Below are 26,721 nucleotides of genomic sequence, written 5' to 3'. Positions count from 1 at the left end.
GATTATCTGGCGTGTGGGTAAAAACTGGACAGCATGGGGGAAAAAAAAAATTAAATCCCACTAGTCATTCACTCTCATTCGGGGAGATATTTTGCCACAGCTTATTATATCCAACTCTTAAAAAACAACTTTTTTTGGATTGGGCAGGGGTAATCCATCTATGTAGACTTGGTTGGAATTTATTTTCTTATGTTGACATCTACTTTTGTCTGTATTTTAGCATTTACGATTGTAGACTATAAATAAGTTTGAAGTACCATTTGTGTTTGTAGGTCTTAGTTATTATATATACACCATGTATGTAGCATTTCATTATATATTTATTAAGCTTTTAAAATTACGATAGAACGCCCTAACAAGGACACATTGCAAATCCGAAATCACCTGTAAGGAAACTTTGTTGTAATAGTATGTCGTTTTCTATACCAAGATTTCATTATTTACTCTTAGGTTTTTATTTGTATAATTCAAATAAAATCGACCTTAGGTCAGTTATATGATGCACGTATCCAGAGTTCAGAAGTGCTACAGTTGCATTGATAGTTTCTTGGTGGTAACATTACACTGGGTGCAAATAACGGTTTAGCAATACAACAAACGTTCCATAAGGTTACAAATGGTTAAAACAAGCGAATAAATCTCATTCATAACCGCAAGTATAGAAAAGGCTAAAATATTTTCATAACTACAAATATTGAATTATCTAGGTAGTCTTGCAACACTGATCTACTAGCATGCCATTTGGTGTATTGGGTCTCTGAAATGATTAAACATGGCGGATTGTATACAAATGAGTCATGACAGGAGTCAGGGAAATCTGCACATACGTTCCAGATGTTATAGGATGCATCACAAATCACCTGAACGTTTAGTGAATGTTGGAACCCTTCCTGTTCACATACTCTTGGTGCTGCGGTAATTTGAGTGCAGCAACATCATAAAACTCCCTTTTAATATTTTGTAGCTGCTCCTTATTAAGTAGGATACTGATATAATCGTTTACCCTCTTTATCAAGTCACCTGTGACCCTTTGGAATAAAACCAGAGACATAGAAGGACAAGGCTGCAAAGCTAACAACATTTTTTGTAGGCAATTCAAGGTCCTCCCACAGAGTCTGATAGAGGACAACACAATGCCCTATACAGACGCAATCGAATCATCTGGTAAATCTAAGAAATGAACTTTGGTCCTGTATACCCTCTCTGTATCATCGGTGCTGCAGCCCGGGTCTGTCCATCTCAGGCTCGCACTCTAGCTCTAAAATGTAATTTGCTGCTACTGCAACTGCTGCCACACCTAGCAAATCCATACTGTAGTTTGTTTATTCTAATATTTAACACCAAAGAACTTAAATACTGTTTCAAGGGGAGTTTATTTATTTATATATATATATATATATATATATATATATATATATATATATATATATATATATATATATATATATATATAAACTACTGATAAATTATGACAATTACCACGTATTTGCTTTTAAATTCCCATCAAACAAAACAAATAGTCACAAGAAGCACGGCTCGTTAAGATATTAACATTATTTTGTAAATCAACAATTTCAGAAATCACATTAGCACAATTATTTAATAACGAAATAGGCATAACGACCTCTTGAAAATGCCAAAATCAATGCTACATACCGATTTGTTCATTAACACTGGAGTTAAAAATTACAAACTTTTGAAAATCCCACCCAGTGCATCTTAAATTACTTAAGGCCAAAACTGAGGGGGCAGTGTTTGGTATTTGTTTCCATTTAGCATAAAATGCATGCTGCTAATTTCACACTGTGACATAAAACAGCCTGTGAATTATAGACAGAAGTCTACTTAATTGAATAGCTGCATGCTGTACATTTTTTCTGTGTGTTGCTCTTTTTTATATGCAATACATGTAACTGGTGCAATTAATTTCTTTCCCACAGATGTACCACACTGTTAATGGATTTAAGGGAATTACACATTTGCTTTCCTAGGTGAACTTATAACTAAATATACACCGTGATTTTAAAAAAAAAATTCTTTAAATGCTAAATTTGTTTTCTTAAAATCACAGAGATAGCTACAATTGCTGCAATTCATAATACATGTGTATTTTAAAGCATGCACACTACTAATTAAAAAAACCAACAAGTGGCTGAAGAAATAAGCCCAGAGTTCCCAAAACACAAACTAATACAAAAACCCAGAGAAAAATCCTGTCGATGACCATGGCCACATACTTCCAGTCATCTTCCACCTGAAATAAGAAGAAAATACAAATTAATGAGATATATTTTATAATACCCATCGCTGCTCAGCATGAGAGGAACACCGAAACCAACCCAGAAAGCAAACCACGGAGATTCATTTTAGCAAGGGCCACTCCCTCAATTGTTGATCTGATAAACACCCTCAGCTGTTCAGACTCCTCTGGGAAACAAGTGCCTAATCACCCCTAAAATTAGCCATGTTGCTCTATGGAGTACCCAATCCCCCAAGGACTGCTACAATATATTAGATTAGTTAGCTGGTCTGCAGTTTCTAGCCATGATCTAGTTCATTAAAATACAATTTACCACCTACTGTAGTGTGGACAACACAGTTAACTGCTTCACATTGGGAAAAAAAAAGAAAACGACCATGTCTGGCAAACGTATTTAAAGGTGGTGTACACATTAATAAATGAAGCTTGCCATTAACTATACCTCTTTTGCTTTATTCTGGCTTCTCATGTTTTCTGCAATGTATTTCACACTTTCAATAGCCTGTTTGATCTCTGGAGAGACGACTGAGAAAGCCAGCACTGTATTAATGGATTGTGGACCCAGCTGTCTGCTCAGTTTACTGGAATCGGGTTCTGAGGGGTCTTTGGGGTGCTGACAAGGACACTTCTTCTCTTCTTTTGGTAATTTATTTTCTCCGTATTCCAGGCAGTTCATAGATGCTGTCTGGGATGTGCTGTCTTTTCTTTTTCGGCCACTGGATTTGACCGCTTGCTGTTCTATTGGTCTTCTCATCAGCATCATTTTAGGCAAAATCCTGAGAAAGACAGACCTTACCCATTCTGGCATAGTGTGTGTCATGGGCGTTCTATAGTGAACATTCAAAACAAATACTGTTATAACAATAGAAAGAGTCACAAATATCATTGTAAATAAAAGATATTCCCCAATGAGGGGAATCACTAAAGACGTTGAAGGGATTGTTTCAGTGATAACTAGTAGAAACACAGTTAAAGACAGCAGGACAGAGATGCACAGAGTAACTTTTTCACCACAATCTGAGGGGAGATAAAATACTAGAACAGTTAAAAAAGAAATTAAAAGGCATGGGATTATCAGGTTAACAGTATAGAAAAGAGGGAGTCTTCGGATATAGAATGAATAGGTAATATCTGGGTAGATTTCTTCGCAGCAGTTGTATTTAATGTCATGCTTATAGCCAGGGGCGTCAATAATTTCCCATTCTCCACTCTCCCAAAAGTCTTTCAGATTCACTTTTGACCCTATCAAGACAAGGTCAATTTTGGCTTTATCATAAGTCCAAGAGCCAAATTTCATTGAGCAATTTTGATAATCAAATGGGAAATAAGTAATATCCATTGGGCAGGAGCTTTTGAAAATAGCAGGTGGTATCCAGGTGACTGTGCCATCAAATTTTAACAGAGCCTTTGTTTTGTCTTCTACAAGAAAGTCACCAACAGCACTAAAAAGAGAAATACAATCTGTATTTAGAATTTGCAGTACTTTTATGACTCTGAAATTAAACATATTTTCATATTCATTTTATGTCACAGCTGTCTTACTTGTTGTAAAGCACAATGTCAGGCCTCCATATCTTATTGGATGGAACTCGTATTAATTCAATCCCATCATACTCCACTGGACTCCACCTTAATTTATAGTCATTCCAAATCTGAGAACATTTGAAAACAAAAACAACAAAAACAATGAATATTATACAACCCCTTTTTAATGTACACAAACAAGTGAAACAGTAATTTAACATGATTTATTCATGTGTCTTTCCTGCAATACAAAACATTTGTCTGTTTAGTTTCTTTCCTGTGACACACCCCGTTAGAATCAAAGGATTACACTAGCACCATAAATATTATGTATCCCAAGCAAATAAAAAAAAAAATCTGATTTTAAAACTAACGTTTTTAAATGGAATATATCTGGAAGTCATTCATTCAAATTTGTGTTATAGATGGCACCCCCAGCCAAAGCCTTCTTAACTCTTTCTCATTTTCTTTTTCCTATGCTCACTCTTTCCTTTTCACCCACCCCAGTATCTGGAGAACCAAGCTCATTTACCAGCCTCGGAGCCCAGCCTTGCAGCCCAGCCTCGCAGCCTCTACTCCTTGGAGGCAGCTCTCGGAGTGCCAGAGGGAGACCCTTGGCCTCCATGCATGTTTATTTCTTTTTCTATCCCAGCATTCCAGTCTACCCCTAAAGGGAAGTGAAATTCACTTCTCAGCCTTGGAAGTCCGGCTGCACCAACCTCCCTCAACAACGGAAATCCTGAGCAAGCCAGGGCAAGCCTCTGGACTTCTCTTCATCTTTTGGATTTTCCTGTTATCCTATTTTCTTTTTCCCCCATCGGGGGAAGCGAAGCTTGCTTCCCCACAAGCTGATAGGAGACCCTGGCCTGTTTTGACAAGGACTTTCCTCCCCTTCTAATCCCTGAGGTTCTTCCTCCACGCAGCCCTTGCTCCTGTCCCTTGAACCTTATTTAGTTAAACAGGGAGCGCTCTACTGTATATGTACCAGCATGCTTTGTAATCATTTTGTTAACATAACTGCTCGTTAAAATTCAACCTGTGCTTAGGGCTCCATCTTGCTGCAGGGCCAATATAATCCTAGACAACTCGGAACATCATCATATTAGTGATGATGACTAACATGCCCTTTAAATAAAACAAACTAATGTCTCTGCTTGATAAATAACCTTTTCACTTTGAAACAACGTGACTAATTCAAAACAAAAGTGACCAAATGCAAAAAGTCTTCAGCATGGGGAATCTAATTCAGGCCTTGGTAATCTCAGCAAAATAATGAATATGGCCAAAGGCCACAGTTTATTCTAACACAATCCAGGTCAGTAGCGAGTCGTGTCTTGAAAAACTGGGGGGGCACAGCCCCCCCCCCCCCCCCCCCCAAAAAAAAAAAAAAAACCGAAGGAAAACCTAACGAAGCAAAACCACTCTCAAATCCGATGCCCAATTTTAACCATTTTTAAGTAAACATTAAGCTAGCTTTCAAATATTATCTGATCTTTCATCACATGTTTGCAGCGGTCTTGATTGTCACAATCAAGACCGCTGCAAACATTTTACAGGCAAGGGTCTCTTTTATCGACAGACAGCTGCACCTGCACTAACCTGAGTGTTTAAAATGGAAGTATCGTCACACTCTCATGCTGTTAATAACATTCTGAACTACAGAAGAGTCAGGTTCGGTTTCTGTCGATGTTGATGTCTCTGTCATTGTTTGTTTAGCTTTTTTGTTGTGGAAAACCTCCAAACGTAGCTGTCTTTTTGCCAATTTAACAGGACTACATCAAATTCACTCAGTTTTTAGCACATATTTTCGCTGACTGAACAAGTGAAAGCCTCACATGAGAACAAATATAACTTAAGGGTCTCTGACACTCTTTGTGTTATGTTTTAAGGTTTGAAAGTTTGAAATAAACTGTGCACTTACATATTCTCTACCCACTTACGAAAAACAAAAATATATATATTTGTATTTTTAAATAATAAACCCTGGCAGCAGTGGCTTAGCTAGGAATTTTTTTTGGGAGGGGATGGAAATGGTAACTTTAAGGTGAGTAATCACAGTGATGCTATTGGCAACCTGATTGTATTCGTGTATTGACATTTTATTTTTGAAAAATAGATTTATTTTTAATATTAGATCCAATAACCAAATACACTGTTGTGCAAAAGAGTTAAAAAAAGATTGTTTAAAACACTTCCGATTAAAAACAAAAAAGGAAATACAAAGCCTTGAACTTGAACTTTTTTGATCAGATTTCAATTTCACATTATGATAATAAATAAAAATAACTATATATATAATGTCATTCGTACTTATGGTTGTTGATTTTTGTTAACTAACATTCTGTGTTCAAAGCAAAGCAAACCATTTTATTTAATCGCACAAATCCTGACTAATTTAATTACCGTTTGACTGGTACAGGACTGCCAGTGGTAGCTGCTATCTTGTTGTCATCAGTAGGTTCATAAACAGTTTTCTGCCGTTTAGACAAATTCGGACCGACCAAAACAAATAGCTAATTTTTGAATGATTTTTTCCTTCCCCCTACCGCTGTCAGGCCATACTTCACGTCTCTCACTCAGTGTTGCGTCACGTTGAGCGTTCGTTTGGACTACAAAGTGTAAAATTGTGCATTGTCCAATCAGAAGAGTTCAAGGTTGAACCTCTGACGAATGACAGTAAATAGCCCAATCACAAACAGAAATTTGAAACACACGCTGGCAGACAGCAAGCATGTCATTGGTCAGTTGTTGTGAGTGGTGGTTCATGTGTATGCTAATTGAAAGCGTTACTGATTGAAGCGCATTGAGACCCCACCCCCCCAAAAAAAATCTGGGGGGGCACGTGACCAGGCATACCCCCCTACGCGTCGCCACTGATCCAGGTAGATATAAAATAGTCTTTCTGGGTGCAGTCAGAAAAACTGCAGACTACAGTCAAGTAATAGTTTCAGAAAGAGGCAGTTGGGTGGACAGATCAGAAGTAACATTGGTCCAGATTTAGGGGTGTAATGATTCTTTATGTACCAATGAATCGTAATAACTTCTTTGCACAATATCTTGTATCGTAATACAGTTGTGTATCACATGTACTGTGATACAAGACCAAAAAAATTAAATACTTTAATGTGATGTACAGATTAATAGATTATCTCCCTTACCTCATTTGTTTTTTTTAACAAATAGTCCATTGTTAATGATTATCTGATCTTAATGCACATCATACAAGCATTTTCTGAACAGACTCGTATATGCAATTCTTTAGGCTCGTACATGCAATTTTAGCATGAAAATTACAGTAAACTATCGCTATAACAAACCTGTTAGGGTCCAAGCCTTTTGTTTGTTATATAGAGGGGTTTGATATAGCGAAAGGACAATCAAAATGAACGATAAACTGTTAGTAAGATAACAAGATGCGATTTTGAATAAAGGAGAATTACACGTAGCTGTTCGTCTCATGTATGCAGTATTCTGCCTTTGCTTTATCCTGTTAAAACACAATACAGAAAGCACAAATCTCGAATTGAAGCTGAACATTTATTCAAAATCAATCTGACATGAACCGTTTCAAAGTGCACCAAATCTTAATCCAACATGCAAGAATCCCAAACTGATCTTTTATTCCAAATCAACCCAACATGAAAAGTTTGACATTAAAAGTTCATCAGCTCCTCAAGTTTATTTTTTCTTTTGTTGTTTTTTTTTCTTTAATCAATTTTGCTTAGCGGGATCGTTGCTGAACAAGCCAAAAAAAGTGCTTTTTGACAACCTATATTCACGACAGAGATATGCCTGCGTTACTCCTTTTTTCAAATGATCAATATAGTTTCCAGCTTTGTTGCAACATAAAATGATTTTCGTTTTGGATGTATAGTTACACAGCGCACGCTTTATATTAAGACAAAAGAGTTGACTTCACTGCAGAGGTGGCACCCCGTGCGTACAGACCAGGATGTTGACAGTGTGTGTTTATATTATCTTTTTTTTTTGTTGGGGGGGTCCAGGGGCCGGGTTCATCATAGCCGAAGGTTTGTTATAATAAAGGGCGTTATAGCGAGGCTGTACTGTATTTTAAGCATCTCTCCTCGGAAATTGTAACAAAATAGCCTCAAACATGGCTGAGCAACGCAGTGATTTAATGTTAGTAAATATCTATTTTTTTTAGCTTGAGGTGTTGTAATGTTGAGTAATATGTTTTAGTCAATTTGTCATGCCAAATTAATAGATATTTTTGAGGAGTTCTGAGTGTAATTCAACAAGAAAAACGAAAAATAGATACACAGGCCCTATTCACAAAGGTTTAACACAGTTTCACACATGAAAACAATTGAATTAATATCAACCCATCTTGCATTCATTAAAAAAATCTTTAAAGCTTTGTGAATAAGGCACACAGGTTCACATTCGTTTTAAAAATAGAAATTCTCCCATGTAGAAATATTTTACACATCTAGTGTAAGAGAAGAATGATCTGTCAAATATAAAGTCCTCATGTCTCTTACCTTGATACTTCAGATGGAGTTAGCTGCGCAGCTTTCACTTTAATATTTATAGCATTATAGTAGACATGTTTCCATCAATCTTAAATAAGAGTCTCAGAGCAAATGGCATGTATGAAGAGAGCATCTTCAACTGAATCATTCTTCTACAGTGAGTTCTAAACCAAAGTGAGCCAACACCAACCACAAATAATCCCTTCAAGGCAAGTAACACATTTTAAATAAACACGTAGCTACTGTACATTTTAAACTACAGATAATTTTTCCCTTGTAAGTTTTCTGACCTCCAAAGAAGGAATCAGAATTAGTATTAACCGTCCAAACCTGGCATTGTTACTATTCTGCAGAAGCCTTAACATGGTCAATGATTAATTCAACCACTTAATAACAAGAAAATAATGACTGTTTTGGAGAAGTGTGCTAAATGTTCCACGTTTGTGAACGTCAGTGTCTTGGTGACAAGCAGTATTTAAACAGCTCATGCTGTCCAAGGGCTTCTTTCAAATGTATATAATAGAATATACTTTCAGAGTAAGTTCTTTGTAAGAAGCAAAAAATAAATAAATACATAAAAAAAAAATACATACATTAAGGGTGTTTCAGTATGTTGTCAGCCTGCAGCATAGAACCATAGTACAACCTTCTAACATGGGACTAACATGAAATTGATGTTACTGTGAACTCAAGAAGGCTAGAAAATGAAGGTTAAAAAGGACAAGTCCAGAGTGTAAATTTGTTGCTGTCAGCTTTTTTTCTGCAGTAGAGGGAAATTATTGCAGCATCAGGGATATGAGAAATACTTAGTGTCAAACCAATTCACTCTCAGACCTCTTTAAACTTTCCACAGAGCTCTTCTTGCAGATGTCAGATAAGTGTCATATTTACACTAGCAACTTTTAAGCCGGCTTTGAGGCAGCTTAGCTTTTAAGACAATTTTATTTTGTAGTGTAAACCCAGCAGTCCTAGTTTGACCTACACCAGGGAAGGCTTAGAGCCGACTGGACTCTCTTTCTTACTCTACTGTGAACGCATCCATCCCCCATGCAGTCGGCTCACGCAGAGGCACATTGTGAGCAATGCCCCTAGTGTTACTCAGCCGTCTCCTTGGTTGAATCTAATCAGAAAGAAAACACTTGTGTACCACAGTACATGTTTGTTAGTGGCCAAATAAGGGCCCATGTTAACCATAAAACAAAAAAGGATTTCAATAATTTGTAAACTCAGGGAACCACAATGCATATCAATTAATTTTAATAAGACTCTTTAGAAGGGTATAAGGCAACAGAGTTGTAAGTGTAAACGTACTAATAGTATGTGATCAACTGGTTGCTTACAAAATTGCTTATCCATTTTATAAATAGTCTCAGGATCCTTGTTCAAGATGTGCGCTAAGCTTTGAGATTTGTTCGTCAGTATTCTGTGACCATTGCAAGTGGACCACTTTCAGCAAGCCCTAGCGGAAACTGTATAAGGTTATCTTGCAATTATCAGATTGCATCTTTGCCCTCATCCCTATTCCATCTTCCTTTATTCTTGGTCAGTTAACTTCTCTTTTTGACAGAGCTCTGAACAGACTGAATAATGTGAGTCTGTTTGGCAAGGTTTTAGAAATGTTAGACCTGCAGTCGCTTTCATGTATTTAAAACCCTGCTGAGGCCTGCCACAGTTCTTCCAGTGCAGAAGTAAACTCTGTTTCATACCTCCCATCAGTGCAGGGAGCTGTGACTAAATTGTTTATAGAAGCTGAAAGGCTTGCACAGTGGGGGAAATGATGAATCCTTCACCTACTGCTTCCAGCTGTTACCAGAGACAGAAGCCATGCTACTTTCACCATTAAAGGTTTTTTTCTGTTTGTTTTTGTAAAAGCAAAGCATAAAGCTCACTGATGGCACATTTCCACCTTCACCATGAAAACCAGACTGTAAAACTCAAACTCATCTCAAACTTGGAGTTGAAGAGATTGAGTTCTGCCAGCCCGCAACTCTCAGCAAAATTGATTTGGATATGAACAAAATGAACTAGAGTGACTTCTCATTAACCACATTATACACCTCAGTAAGCTCCTCTAAGGTGACCCACTGTTAAGTTCAGGTTGCAAATTTTAAAAAGATGTGTGCATTCTTTAAGCAGTAGGTCACGCAAGGTGGGTGTTGATGTCAAATTACACATTGTTGTGGAAGCAAAGTCGAGTGCCAAAACCACTTAATGGCGTCTGTTAATTTCACAATAACGCAAAGCCTGAAGTGTCTTATCAGAAAAAAAAGGTGGTCCAGTTCAGAAAAAAACTGCTCTGTAAAATAATGCTCTGCTTGCTGGTGTCTCTAACAGGCTGCAGTATGTTCAGAATTTGGCTGCTCGGATTTTAAGAAAATCTAAATCCTGCGAACATATAACTCCTGTTTTGGCATCTTTGTATTGGCTGCCTGTCAAGTTTAGGATCGATTTCAAAATTCTGATGATAACCTATAAGGCCCTAAACGGACTGGCTCTATGCTACATAAAATATTTAGTACACAACTATATTCCTTCACAGAATTTGCGGTCTGGACTCTGGTCTTTTAATTATTCCAAAAAGCAAGATTGCGGAATGCTTTTCTTGGGGTGATCAAAGACTCTGAAGACCCAAATTAATAAAGGGGAAAAACCGACCGCAAAAAGCTTTGTAATGTACGTGTTCAATACGGCCACACTCGGCATCAAAATATCGACCTATTTTATAAGACTAATTAGGGAAGGCAATCAAACAATTAGCGGTGGAGAATTACACACCTCTCACAATAAATAGCAGGTTTGGGTCAACCCTGCGTGTGTAGGCTGCACATTACAAAAGAAAATGAAAATGAATGGCACACAAATACCTCAGCCTGGTACTAGCCATGGTGATGAGGATGCTCGGAAGCGAAAACTGAATTTTACCAATATGGAATTGGAGATTTTGGTACAAGCAGTACTTGTAACACATGAAGATGTGTTACAAGCTCAAAATACATCACCTGGACAAAGGAATAAAATATGAAATGTGTGGTGAATTCTTAATAAACAAATGTACCACTTCAGAGTTTGTAGTAGGTTGCTTATACATTACGACGCATCATCCAGTTACTGTGCTTTGCATATTAGTTCAATTTCTTATTTCGTATAGAATAATTCCAGGCTGTAGCAGGGCGATTGCCCTGCATGTGTGTGTTTAGTGTTGATATAATTGGTATGGGGAATGGGTTTATTTTGTGTCATTTTGGGAGCTGATTTGTTTAATTGAATTATTGTTTACAGACGGACGCTCGATTGAGACTTGCTGCCTGCTAGGCTTGGTTGAGGGGAAGGGCAGCAGGTGATTGGCTGGGCTGGACCTCAATCAGCAGGTGGGCAGGTCTTGATCGAGTGTCTGTCAGGTTAAAAACATCCGCGGGAGATGGCTCAGGGCTGCTGCAAGGCCTGCCGTTTTCACGGCACCTTTGATTTATAGTTTGTGGTATTGTGTTTTATTTTGCACTTTTTGTACAGCTTGATGTACTAGTCCTCTGTGCGTTACCATCGCTGGTAACGTCACATGACCACCTTTATTTTACTTTCGTTTTCTGTTTGTGTTTGTTTGTGAATAAAACCTGCGCGCCTGTGCCGGCGTTTTCAACAACACCACGTCTGTCTCTCTGTATGCTTGAACAGCGGCTACCCACACGCGTGACACGAGGAAGACCCTGTCACACAGGCGTATAGACTTTTCAAACTTCAGAAACAATACGTTTTATTTATTGGCATCCATGGCAGTCAAACGGGTGGAAAATCCTTCCATTGTACAGCAATACGTTCAACAACAATAACTCCATACAGCTTCATACGAACAGTCTTCAGTTTATGTACGACTTCTTTCTTCTGAAATTCTTATGCAGTTACAACTCTCCTGTTTCTTATGTATGTCTGTATTTCTGACTATGGATGATTTTAATAGCATCAGTATGGTCTATAATATAGCTACATCATTCAGATATGCCTACAACCAGCTGTACTGTACAGCTGTGCTCTAACTACAAACTAACCTAGTCATCTTAAATACCAGAATGCCATATTACAAAACATAAATTCTGTAGGCATTACTAAAATAACGTTGGAGGATGAGCCCTCATTGTATTAAATGTATATGAGACTTTTTCTTTAGTGAGCCTCGGAATATTGCTCCATCTTTTCTTAATCTTCTCCACCGTTCTTATAATAATACCTACACTCTAGAAGTAAAGGCTCTCGTTAGAACCTTACTTTGCCACTGTGGGGAGACCTTTTTAGGTGCGCCTAAGAACCTTTTTTTACATGGATTCTATATTCTCTATTTGCAGACTTTCTTTTTTGTCATGTAAGCTATGAAACGTATTGAAAATTGGAGTTTGCAAAACAATATGGTATTATAAACCGCAATTTTCAAACTGACTTGACCGGAAGGATTAAAAAATTAGCTCTTTGCAAAATGTTATTAAATGTTTCTTTTGTCCTTGAAAACGATGTCTCCTTCTTACTGCAGACAAGTCTCCCACATCACCTTGCCTTTTATATAGCCTACTGTCTGACTGTGGCAAATTAACGCCTGCTTTTCAGAGTTCTTAAAATAATCAAGCAAATGCCGGCAGCTTTAATAAATTAGACAGAATATTTAATAGACCTCATTTGCAAAATCCCCTCCCAATTTTAGTGGCTTCGTTCAGAAATGCCCCAGAATTACATATGCATATACAGAATTACATATGCATCAAGGGCTAAAGTGCACAGAGATCCAGCTAGTGCACTGTTGTTTAATGACAGCACTGTTTGAAATCTTCTCCAGCCAATCTGAGTGCTCTGTTCACCCAAGCCATTTTAAAATATATTCTAGACATCAGACAGGAAGGACTAATGGATCAGTTTAAACATTTAATAAAGCAAACTTTGACATTTAGCTTAATGCTGAAGTGGTAGTTCATACCAGTAAGAGGACATTTTTTATATGAATATTGGCACAGATTGCTATAATGTTTGCATTAGACAGTCTTCATTCAGCAGTATTCGTTTTAGATAAAACAAAGTGCCTTAAATGGACAAAAATAAATATAAAACTTACATGCCGCAACCAGAGATTGGTTTCCATTATCTGGTTCACTTCATCCTAGAAAATAAAAGCATTTCAAGCCTGGTGATGTAAGCATAATCTGACAAAAACATTTCACACAAACAAAGTCCAATTGAAATCTAGGAATCTGATGAAAGGAAGAAGGGATATCTACAAAAAAAAATCCACATTAGTGGAATATAAATGGCTAAGTTAAACAAGACACATCTGTGACTAACCCCCCCACCCCCATTATGTTTTGCTTTATAATAATATCACATACATACATTCATGCATACATATTAATGTCTTAAGAAAAGACTAGTCAAAACATTTGTCATTGAATTACATTTTCTTTTAGACTGTTTCTAAATTCAGCACTATTGAGTGTCCAATAGTTATGACAATGACAAATGGCATAAAATGGTTCCTTACCACCTTGACCAGTTGTGAAATAGACACTTCAAATTCAACTGTTACTGGGTCTGAAACATTTTCTACTGGTCTGATGAACTGATTGTAGCGGCGGAACAGCCTCCTGAACAAACGGTCTTCACCTTTCGATGATAAACAACCTGTTCAAAAAATATATAAATATGGTTTTATTAACAGAGAGGAGAACATTGTTACTGTTACCACCAGTTACCATGTAATTACAAATTAATTATAAATTAATCTGATTTTAATACTGAAGGCAGGTTTTCTTTCTGTCAACTAAACTAGAACTCAGGTTTTCACAGTGAGAGGTTAGATAGTAACTTGGATGAACAAAAAGCTTTTTACCAGTTACTTTTATTCCAAGTTATTAATGATAACAATTTACAAGGTTTAAAAGAACACTTAAACAAACATTTCTTTTTGGTTTGCAAAAAATATGAAACATTTCAGATTTGTGCTAAAGCTTGCCTGTTTCAATCATAAACCCTCTGTGTCTCTCAGCGGATACCCACCCAGTAACAGTACACCCCTGTTACAAGGTATAATAACTTTAAACAAACTAGAGATCTAAGAGACCAGAAAGACAAACTGAAATCACATTTTAAATTTGAAAAGGGGAAAGTCAATTAGGATCAAAATAAAACATTGAAATGATATAAACATTCCATTATATGTATATCAGTTTGCATGGATTAAGGAAGTAGGTCACTTAAAAATAGAATACAGGTGATACAAACAGTTTCTGCAAGTATTCCTTAACAATAGCAACATGTTTTGTAAAATGAAATCCACTCAACTTCATTGCCCCTATGCTTCATATCACTGACAAAACCATTTACTTTGAAGAGAGGGGTTTGGGGACAGACTTGCTAAGATGTATCTTTACATTGCGTCATAGTAACTGTAACATTTCAAAGGTATCCAAAGTTGTCTCAGCCACTGTGATTTTTTTCTCTCATCATTAACCAATGTATAAAATCTTCAACTGCCACGAATAACATTTCTCTGCAATTTACCATGGGAGACATCAGTGTTGTCTTTGCAAGAACTAAATCTGTTTTGTTATTGGAAAGATTGTGACTTAAAACAATTAAGAAAGGAGTTGTGTGGCTGTGTTGAGGTGGAAGAGTGCATCTATTGGAGACACATTGATACAAGGTAGCTGTCTCTTTTACCAGTGATCGAGAGATTACTGAAGTGTTGGAAACCACTTACTAGCTATTTCCAGAGTTTAGGGAGTCATTTGTGAAAATGCTTTGGGGGCAAAGGGACTTATAGTGAGGTGGCTGAATTGAGTCATGCTCTGCAACTGTTCAGTGACTGTATTGAGGCTTTAGCAACCAAGAGTTTTAGTGTTCCTGCAGTATACAAGCTCATGGATGGAGTGACTATGGAGCTGGAGAGAAGGATACGGGACCAGTTCTTGGGATATGCACTGAATTCTAAGCTCAAGGAACTTCCTGAAAGTATTGCTGGAAGGTGTGAAAAGGACTTCCTGGCCTTTTTGTGAAAGAGCAAAACGTATCTGCACAACAGGGACGACTTTTCTGAAGACATTCACAGCAAAATGTCCAAGTTAGCTCTTGCAAATGAATGTTCTGATGCTGTTCACGTGCACAGCATGAAAGGAGTGGACATAGATGCACTCCATGAAGAATTTGGCATTCTCCTAAGTTAAAGGAATGCCTAACTAGTGATGCGAGGTACCTGAAAACTCATAATAATGATAATGAAGGCTTTTTTTTCACAGATTTCACGATTTCCATTAAATGTACCCATTGCCATCTAATAGGTAGTTCCCTGTGAAAATTCCCATTTATGAAAAAATATTGTAAATATACATATATGTATCACTTACAGCAAACATTTGCCTTATTCAGTGAAAAAGACACCAGCTGCATCAAAAATAAGACCAGCTGCATCAAAAATAAGAATTTCTGCTCTGTCTAGTATAAGAAGGGGACATTTGACATGTCTTGTTATTTTTACATGTATTTATGTTTTTGTTTTGTTTGATAATTCACTGATGGTAAAAGTAGAATGTTTTTAAATGGTGGGACAAACAAAACAAAATATTCTACAATTTATCATTTACTGTTTTTCACGTAAGCATTTAAATATTTAGGAACACTTATTCTATAATAACAATTTTGAATGTGACCATGCAAGATAGCCTTAATTTCCAGCCATTAAAAAAAAAAAAAATGACCACGTGATTTATAAAAAACTACTGCCTGGTTATTTTACCGACCATTAATAGGTTTAGAGCAACAAATAGACTACAAACATGATTTATGTTTTCCAACCAGTAAGTATTTATCCTGTTCAGACGAGTTAAGATTTCCATTACATGAGAGTAGGTGTTAAAACTTCATGCTGATATTGGACTCAGCTCTCGCCAAGATAAGCACCAACGTAGACATAGCTTATTTTACTGTAAACTAATGTGATCAGGACCCAGAACTTACTCCGGTAACGGTCCCCAGCTCTGAGCTCGCCCCGGAGCCTGAGATTCCAGCACCCTTGAGTTCGGGCACTGATGGAGCTGAATGCCTTTTGGCTATATCTCAAGTGTGACAGACACCGTCGGCTGAGTGTCTCGTCTGTGCTGGAAAGTGCAATGCTGGTGGAGGCAGGCCCTTCACCTGAGCGAATGCGTAAAGATGAGAATCCAACTGCCAAAAAACACTGCAAAGTTATCGTTTAGTATGCTTGTGTATTACGCCCCATCACTATAAATACATATGACTATATGGATAAGGCCCTTACACTTGAATTCAATCAATATGTTGATACAATGCAGCAACAAAGTAATCAGACAAATTAAACTAATTTCAAAACATGCAGTAAATGAAGCTACCTTAATAAAAATAAACCGACATGCTCACAGCAACATCTCATTTAAAGCATCTTCCAGACATTTGCACAAGACTACACGCGGTAGGCTACAACGTCCCTTTGAGTCTAGGTGCTTAGTAAGCGCGGTCTTCCTCAAATCACTATCAAGTTGGTCCATGCAGCATCTCTTTAGATTGTTATGCAGCTTGTTATCCACTTTACTGCTTATTTAATTTATTAGGTCTACACAGACATGACAGACTCAACAGTTTCAGCTTTTCACTTAGGATACCTTTAACAAAGGTTTAAATTAGTGTTTGCGTATGCCTGGTAGTATTAGCACCAGCACCTTTCATCAACAAACTGCTTCAGAAAACAGAAAAGAAAACAGCCCCAGACACCAGAACACCCCGTCTTGTCTTGGTCATAATTTAATTTATGTTACCATATTAAAATTATTAAGGGACATTACTATGAACTGTCTACATGCAGCAAAGTGTGCGATGAGCTCCCAAAAAAGGGCTTAATGCTGAGACTGCCAACGTGTCTTCATTGCACAAAACATTCAGTTTTGTTTTTTTTTTATTTCAAGTGAGTGTCAGCCTGTTTATCAGTTCTACTCTCAGCACACCTCCTGCTCACTTTGGGACTGCAGACCAATTTATGACAGAATCAGTCATGCAGTCATTTATTGATTTACATACTTTGTGTTCCATCTGTTTCGTCTTAATTTAAATTTGGTTTAGTGATTCACACAATCATAGTAGCTGGGAATTGTTTTGTATTTTACTCATTTAAAAACATTTTCCAGTAGTCTTGTAAAGTAGATTAACCATTTTACAAATTGTTTTGTTTAACGGATATGGACTGCAGCTGTTTAGTCATTTGTATTTGTTTTACTTTAAATAGGCTAAGTCAGTTATTTGATTCCATAAATCCCTGGTGAAATAGGTCACATTAAACCCTTATAAACTGAACTCAATCTGGGATCTGATTTTAGGTTTAAGTGATAAACACTAAAAAATAAAAAATAACAGAGATACCACTTATTGTGTTCACAACACAATTTTATAACTCTAAAAAAAAAATTCTTATAGAAATGATAATCTTGATGTTTTTCCCTGCATGTACAAATACGAATTTATTTTTCATCCATTTCTATTTCTGGCTTGATTAATACAGACTCATTTATACTGGGCTTATTAACCTTTTAAGGTACAAGGGACATACGTGTCCCACAAACACAAATTATGCTAACTTTCTTCTTTTTGCAATAAGGTGCAGAAAACAGGGTCCAAAATTTACTGAAAGGTTGGATCTGGTCATCCAAATGGTCAGTTTCCTCATGAAAACTGAGTCACTCTCAAATGTATTTTAAGAAGAAACCGCTTGAACAACCGATGAATTCCTTGTGTACTTTAAGGGGTTAAATTAACACAGTTCAGGACCATTGGTGTTTATCTCAGGTGAGTTTGGATCATTTGGAAGCAAATGTGTAAATCCCAAAGAGCTCAGACAGGATCTCAGATGTACAAGAAAACAAAGCACTACGTTATTTTCCAATGAAACAGAAGATAGCAGTAACCTGAAGATAGGATAGGTGCATGCGTGTGGTTTTTATTATTATTTATACTGTACTGCCTTTTATGTATATAAAAAAAACAATGATGTTTAGTGTGGAACAAGGGTAGCAAGGCTTATGTCTTTATTAATATAACAAGGAGACAGATTGAAGATGAGTTGCCCATTTAGCCAAGCACATTGTCAACACAGCCTACAGTAAACAAATGTGCAGTAGAATAATAACCATAGTAAATAAATAAAGCAAATTATTATTAATTTCTTAGCAGACGCCCTTATCCAGGGCGACTTACAATTGTTACAAGATATCACATTATTTTTACATACAATTACCCATTTATACAGTTGGGTTTTTACTGGAGCAATTTAGGTAAAGTACCTTGCTCAAGGGTACAACAGCAGTGTCCCCTACCAGGGATTGAACCCACAACCCTCCGGTCAAGAGTCCAGAGCCCTAACCACTTATATATATAGTCATCACATGTATAGTTGCTTTTTCAAAGAGCATTTGATTGAATTTCTGTTATCGAGAGCTGTGATTGTATATAAATAAATAAATGTTTGCTGTTTTTAAATGTAGATGTATATTTGCAGATCTAGCATGTATTGGTATTTGTTTTCTGTATATTCTTTTATACTCAAATAAGAGCATTTTACACTGTATCTATACAGCGCCCCGATACATACTGGTGAGTGGCACTTTAGAAATTTAGAAAAACAAATAAATAAGTAAACAAATAAATAGATAATGTGTATGTGATATATATTATAATGTGATGACATACAGATAGAATTATTTTCCTTCAGTATCGCCAATCAGCTGGTCAGAGTAGCTTTCTTCATCAAACCCGATGTCCGCACCACGCCGGTGCAATACTGCATCCCGTGAGATAGTGCACCCCTTACATAATAAATACATTTTTCCTTTTTGTATTGTCATTTTTGCTACTTACTAGTTATATACAGTGCTACACTTAATAAAACATTGATTACAACACCAAGTTTTTTAAACACTTATCGTCAATTTTGTAATAAAAAGTTGTGTGAATAAACACACAAGCCTGCAAAGAGGAAAATGTATATTATGTGCTTGTTTCTTCTTGTTCTAGTTTTAAAATGTTACACTCAGGGTTTTTTTCATCGTCTCCCCTGGTAACAGTGTATTATCTAGGCACTGGGTAAGATTTGAACCCCACAGCAATAATTACCCATTTGTAAAGTTAGTCTTACTTGTTAGGAGGAAAAGAGAAGCAATTTAGCATTTTAGAGGAAAAGGTGTAGAGGGGTGTCACAAGGCTGGCTGAGTGGTGACACATCAGACCCGGAAGAAACACACAGACAGATGGTGGTGATGAGTGAAACTGAGTGCAATGGCTGCACTCAGTGTTTAATAACAAATAAATAAAAAGGTTGAACAAACAGAAAACAGGACACAGCACTTTAAGCCAAAATAAATAGACAAACAAAACGGATTAAACTGACAGACACGGTGAGTTATGATGATGTTGTGATTGTTGTTATTATTATTATTTTACTTTACCTCCGTCTCCAAACCCGTACTTCCACCCTGTACACTCTACCCTGAGTGAGTCAAACGTGCATCTATATATACTGTTGTGCTGGGATTCAATTACTAATTGATTATTCACTTGAATCCCAGCATGTGAATTAATTATGTGCAACCTCGTGCTCACATATTAAATACTTTAAATGCATGTGCAGTTATGTGCAATCCCGTGCTTAAATACAAATATACAATTTAAATAACTCGTTCTGCACACACCCATTTATATCCCGTGCAGCCATCTCTATACACCAACATTAACACACGCAACATACAACACATAACACACAAATACACACAGGGGCGGGGCACATTGCCACATATACCCCCCCTTGTGCGCAGCACACATGGCCTCAACGGCCACCTCCCCCCTTAAAAACCCAGCAGTCCAGGACAAAGTCTCGGGCTGAGAAGGGAGGCTTCAGTGGGCCCATGGCTGGCAATGCTGTCAGCACCCCTGCCGGTAGTGGCACGGCTGACAGCATGCTGGTCCACTCCTGCAGCGAAATTGCTGCGGGGGATGCTGGTCTCCTGACCTCTCCCCCGGTCTTTGTAGCCGGTAGCTCCCCTTTCTGGGGCTCCGGCCACCATACTCCCTGTGGTGGAGGTGCGGGAAGCAGAGAAAGCTCCTGCTGTTCTGCTCCTGGCAGTGGCGGAGGCAGAGGCAGCTACTGCTGCTCTCCTCCTGGCGGTGGTGGAGGCAGAGGCAGCTCCTGCTGCTCTGCTCCTGGCGGTGGCGGAGGTAGAGGCAGCTCCTGCTCCTCTGCTCCTGGCGGTGGCGGAGGTAGAGGCAGCTCCTGCTCCTCTGCTCCGGGCAGTGGCGGAGGCAGAGGCAACGTGCGTCTATATATACTGTTGTGCTGGGATTCAATTACTAATTAATTATTCACTTGAATCCCAGCACGTGAATTAATTATGTGCAACCTCGTGCTCACATATTAAATACTTTAAATGCACGTGCAGTGATGTGCAATCCCGTGCTTAAATACAAATATACAATTTAAATAACTCGTGCTGCACACACCCATTTATATCCCATGCAGCCATCTCTATACACCAACATTAACACACGCAACATAGAACACATAACACACAAATGCACACAGGGGTGGGGCACATTGCCACAAGGGGTTAAAGACAGCATAAGGATAATGGTAAGCTTTCAAGAATAGAACAATGTACTACGGTCAGCAAAGAAAAATCAGGAGTGAGCAATCATTCAACACATAAATAACCAGTAGCTGTTCTTCATAAAATCCACTTATAAAGAAATAGTAATTATTGTTCACATTTCATGATCACTCAGGGAGATTTCATTAAAGTGTGTACCATTGTATTACTTGTCTTGCCAGTAAGTGCAATGAATTAAATACAGATTTAAGTATTCAATTACATAATGAATTTATTTAACCAAAAAAAAAAAAAAAAACTATAAAAATCGCTGGACTATCAATCTGCAAGCCAATTAAGCAAAACTACAGTGCACTGGCACCTCTTTAACTAACCTGTTCACAGCTATTTAATAATAGTATGGTTATTCAATAATATATAAATACAGGATATCAAAATAATACGCAAAACAAACAAAATGAGAATATAGAAAGAAAAATAATATTGACCATTACCCACACCCTTTATTTTTACAGACTGCTATTTACATAAAAGTGCTTAAAGATACAGTCCACAATTTCGGACCGTCACACCCTTACACCGCATGTCGTGCACATGTTAAAGGCACACTGCTGTGCTGAAGGGGTGCACAATCTCACGAGATGCACTTTTGCATGCTATAGCGGGTCGGTGATTACCCAGTATGTCATTCATAAGGTTGAAGTAAGGGAAAATTGATAGATTCGCCCCACTTCTGTTCTGTGGGTTTTTTTTTGTTTTATAGTACAGGCAGTCCTTGCACTTTTGACACAATTGGTTCCTGAAAGTCGCGTTGTAAGTCGAATCACGTTTTCCCATAGGAACAGTGTTATAAATTGGGATTACGTTCCTGACTCTTTGGACAGATAATATATTTTTACAAAAATGACCCGTTATATTGTACTCATGCAAATATTTAACTCTTTACACTCAGTCTGTTGATTTCAGGGCACTGGCACCCCAGTGGTTACACTCATATTACTCAGGCACCTACCAGGTACAGTTTCCAGTGACGTATTCAGTGTGTGTATGCGGTATTCCTAGCTGGAAATACGATTGCCTGAATTTAAGCCCCTCATCATGTGACAGAGTTCACAGCTTAGGTTTCATTTTGAGTCCATTGGTCTTATCAGACATTGTTTAGGGCAAATACATTTTTAAAAAAGTGACTGATTCAGGGCGACCACAACAGGTACTGCAGTTTGGACACCGAGCATGCGCACATGACGCATGGCTCGTGTCTCGCCGTGTTGTAAAGGCCGTGTGGATATCGTAAAGTCGGAGCAGAGGAATAATGCAAAAGAGTTGTAAGTGCCGTGCGTCGTAAGTGGAAGCGTTGGAAGTCGAGGAGCGCCTGTACTGTGCTTTTAAAACTTTACCTCGATGACGAACTTGATCCACAGTTCTCTCAAATCCCCCATCATTATTTTTTCCACCATCCTTTTAAATACATCTGCATATCTCTGTTTGCCATCAAGCTGTTTTACGACTTTAAAATCCCTAATAAAAGTGATGTCTCCTCATCAAAAGTAGCTGCGTTTTCTCGCATGTGCCGTCATGTTTACTGCTGTGTGTACTTGTTATTATCTGTTGTGGGTTACGCTTCATAGTCGGAATATGCTGTTTGCATGGTGGAATATATATTCAGACTTTTCAGTATTCGGAATACTAGTGGAATATTACAGGCCATGTAAACACACTGATTGACATGACATCTCCACATGAAACAAAACAAGTTTTATAGCAATCTTGAATTAGACCAAATAGAAACTAGATTTGGCAGATGAAGCACTGCTACCACTACAAGGGGTTATAGGTCAAGGTTAAAGTCAATGGTGGAGTCAGTGGAGAAGGTCACAATGCTGTATGTACCAGTGTAACAAAGGTTTGTTTTCTTGACCAGGGTAAAAACTGTAAATGCAGGGCCCTAATTTGAAGCAAGAGCATTTTGTCTGATTATTAAAACAACTGCAATTGTATAAAACTAGTAAGAATCAACATTTTAAAATGTTATCGGCAGGGGGGGTAATGCCAGATCATTCCTCAATGATTACTGCCTCCTTCAGGCAGCTATGAGTTGGACATCTTCATTCTCTAGAATGGCAGGGCTCAACATTTCTGTACATTTCAGAACCCTTGATTTTTCACATCACAACCTACCACTGAATAACCTGTTTTAAGGGGAACAATTCATAGACTTTAGATCCAGTTTAGATTAAAGCAGAGTCGTTTTATCACATGATGAGTAATGGTGGATTTAATGGAGACTATACAGAGTAGCTGTTCAAAACGTGAGTGGAGACATAGCCATGTGTTTGTAAGAGACAGGGTAGCCTGTGCCAGACTGATTGGTGCATCAGTGTATGTGACTTCATCTGGGACAAACTGTAGTATTACTGGTAAACCTCCAATAAAAACAACTTCATGCATGCAGAATCACATCTTTGCCAAAAGAGAAAGCAACATCTGCAGTTAACTGATAGGCATCAAATAAGGCAAATGAAAGCAATGAGCTAAACATATCTAGCAAAATATTATGCAGATAATTAGGCTCAATGAATCATTGCCACATACCTGTGGAAAAACATGTAGTCAGAAAAATCAACATTTACAGTTAGGATTAGGGTATGAAAGTGGGCACAGGAATCTATTACTGACTGTTTAAAACAAATGAGAGGATATATTGATAAAATGTTCTAAAATCATGAGCACTACATGTTAGGCATCAAAAAGTAGAAGCACAGTAACATCAAAGCATGGCTCCATTTCAATTTTCATTTAGTTCTTATATAAAAGGATGACTTGCAGTGTGTAAGTATTTAATTTGGCTCAAAATAGAATTGCAGGCAACAAAGGATGTCATGTCCTCTGTCAACCCAATGACCAGAGGCATCACCACACAGATGATGCTGCACATTCCATTTACCACAGGGCCTATGTGCTGCCATTTTGTAATGTTTGCGAAGGGGATCCACTGTGGCAAAGAACCGAGTTGGAGCCGCAATGCAAATACACCTAAAAGAAACTATGAATATGGTACCAAGGAGCAGAAGGGTGTGTGGACAAAGAGGCAGAATACATTTTACATTTTTATTGTTGTGGGCTTTTCTAAGATGTTTTCTATTTATAACAAAGAAAATGTTCCATGTCCATTATCTGGATTAGTGGTCTATTTGGGTTTTCCATCCTCCTTTAAAAACAATTCTGCAACTGATGATGTTCTTGCTAGCAGAATGATTGTACTGTTACACACCAGTGATCCGGAGCACTGTTGCACATCAATGATCACCCTCTCACAAAAGGGACACCATGGATATCAATGGATGATGACAGCTTTCTGGAGTTTTCAAGAATGTTAGAAAGGCAGTGGCGGGACATCAACCTAGGTGTTTAGCAACTAAAGCATGCAAGGTCACACACTACGGTTCACCTCTCTCCAGGCGGCAAGTATGAACTGTGGCATAGACAATGATAATTTGTTGCATGTGAAACTCTAATCCAGACATGTAGAATCAAAAGCCATACTCGCTGTTTGAGTCTGTGGCCGAGTGGTTGCGTCAGTGATGACGTCACGGACCAGAAACAGTAACCAAAACAAGGAATGGATGGTGGTGAAACTGCAGCACTACGGCGCTCAGTGTATTTATTAAATGATGAAACAAACAAAAGATTTCAACAAACACAAACACCAAACAAACAAAAGGGCACATTGGCCAAACAAATAAACAAATAAGGTTTAGCAGTTGTTTTTAATTTTCGTTTTCTCTCTCCTCGCTCTCTCCGCTCTCACTCCTAATACACTCTCCCCCAAGGGTAGAGAGCTGCAGGTTTATATACAGTGATCTGCCATCTCCCGATTAGCAACAATTAATCAATGAATTGGTGTAATCAATTAACTCGGGAGATACCGTCTGCACGCGTTTGGTAAGGATGCGTGACTGTCAGCTACTTAAATAATCAGTAGCTGATCAGTCACGCATCCTCACGGGGTTTTTACATTATAAATAATAACAAAAGACGCGGCGCTTTTATCCACGCCGCAAACAATACAAATAATAACAAAATAGTGCACATATATAAATATATATATATATATATATATATATATATATATATATATATATATATATATAGGGGCGGGACACTCCGCCACAGAGTCATATGATGGTGCCACCAATGCAATGAAGCCAATTGCTGGTTGTGATCAGTCACAGCATTACTGCTAGGCCAGTTCACCACCTTGGACTGGGTCACACGGTGAGGTAACTCCTTCATAGGACACATGACACTACATGTCCACAAACTTTCATTGAATTCAGGTGTGGTCATAAAATGGCCCTTATTGCAAGCTATCCTTTAGTGTGCCTGATTATTGTACCCAGTTAATGTGAGGGACAGCCCATTAACACAACACATATTTTCATACTTTTTTTCCACAGAGAGCAGCTGAAAACAACCTTCAATCACAGCATTTCTCATGTTTAGTTCAAGCCCCTCTTTCATACAATATCTCTCCAATCAAGATAGGGAATGAAAGCTCAAATACAAAACTTAACATGACCAAATACCCTATTTGTGGTGCATTACTTTTACTAGTGAGTACATTTTAAGTTGCTGTACTGTATATGAACTTGTTTAGTGGAGGATAGAGACACCTACATCAGTTCTCTAAAATTACATATATTATTATTAAGATTATTATATAGTATTCAGTAAATTGCAGAACATGTAGAAATGCATTCCTAGTTATTTACTATCACTAACCAAACCAACAAAGTGGCTTCTGATTACTTGTATTATCATATTAAATTTATTGATACATTTAACAGGTTTGTCACTTGCTAAAACTGGTTTACTATCCCTATCCTCAAAACAGATCAAAAAAATCCTGCTTTCTTCTGACTCTTCCCCATCATGTAACTTCACTTGGTCTGGGAAATGCATCACACACCTACACTCTCATTTAATGCAGCATCATAGCCAGACACAAAATGAAGCAGAAAGGCTTGAACAGTTTTCAATTGATAAAAATAATCAAAACACACATTTCTCAATTTAAAATAAATGAATAAATAAATAAATAAATAAATAAATAAATAAATAATAGCTAAGCGATGATTACTATTTTGGCTAAATACTTTATCCATTTGTTGCTGTTTATAACTGCTCTAGTGATATAACATAGATAAAACATTTTAGCCATAATTTATTAATTAGCAAATACGTAATAACAATACTACTACGACGACGACGACAACGACTAATAATAATAATAATAATAATAATAATAATAATAATAATAATAATAATAATAATAATAATAATAATAATTTGAACAGTTTATCCACTTTTTATATATGTTAATAAGAAATGACTAATGTTTTGAATTTCTTAAATACCTGTACACTGTTTTAGGCGCTATAAAGTTATAATTAAATATTTAGTGAAGTAAAAAATGTTTTGTTATCACGCGGTCTTTACTCAAACCATTATAAAGCGCTATTAAAAAGCTGTACTTCTCCAATACTGAAACTAATCCGTTTCCCTTCACATATTAAATGCTTTTAGTTACCGCAACGTTGTTCGTATTCACCTGCGTCTGTTATAACGAGTCTTCTGGCAAACGGGATTCATATTCAAAGGTTTGAACGTTTTATGTATCTTACCTTTCATTATCATAAAATCAAAAAGCAGAAACAAAGCGAGTTTCCCGATTGAATTCATCTGGCTTGGATGTGTGTAGGTTTTGTTTGAAGCAGATGAAAAAGCCTCAGCGCAGCTTGCTTGGCTACTC

At 37.5% G+C, this 26,721-nt stretch overlaps 1 protein-coding gene across 1 annotated transcript; it reads right to left on the bottom strand.

The window, feature by feature from the left end:
* Positions 1–1,464: 1,464 nt before the first annotated feature.
* On the bottom strand, positions 1,465–26,721 carry LOC117409480 (neuronal acetylcholine receptor subunit alpha-3). The gene is made up of 6 exons (XM_034015602.3): positions 26,594–26,721; positions 13,793–13,932; positions 13,370–13,414; positions 3,803–3,912; positions 2,703–3,702; positions 1,465–2,254 (listed from the first exon to the last, which is right to left on the bottom strand). The coding sequence occupies exons 1-6, from the start codon at positions 26,649–26,651 to the stop codon at positions 2,129–2,131; spliced, it is 1,479 nt and encodes a 492-aa protein (XP_033871493.2). The 5' UTR covers positions 26,652–26,721; the 3' UTR covers positions 1,465–2,128.

This window comes from Acipenser ruthenus, chromosome 2, assembly GCF_902713425.1.
Source record: "Acipenser ruthenus chromosome 2, fAciRut3.2 maternal haplotype, whole genome shotgun sequence".
In the NCBI taxonomy this organism is placed as follows: domain Eukaryota; kingdom Metazoa; phylum Chordata; class Actinopteri; order Acipenseriformes; family Acipenseridae; genus Acipenser; species Acipenser ruthenus.
Note: the sequence above shows the minus strand (reverse complement) of the source record. Positions and strands in the feature narration are given on the sequence as shown.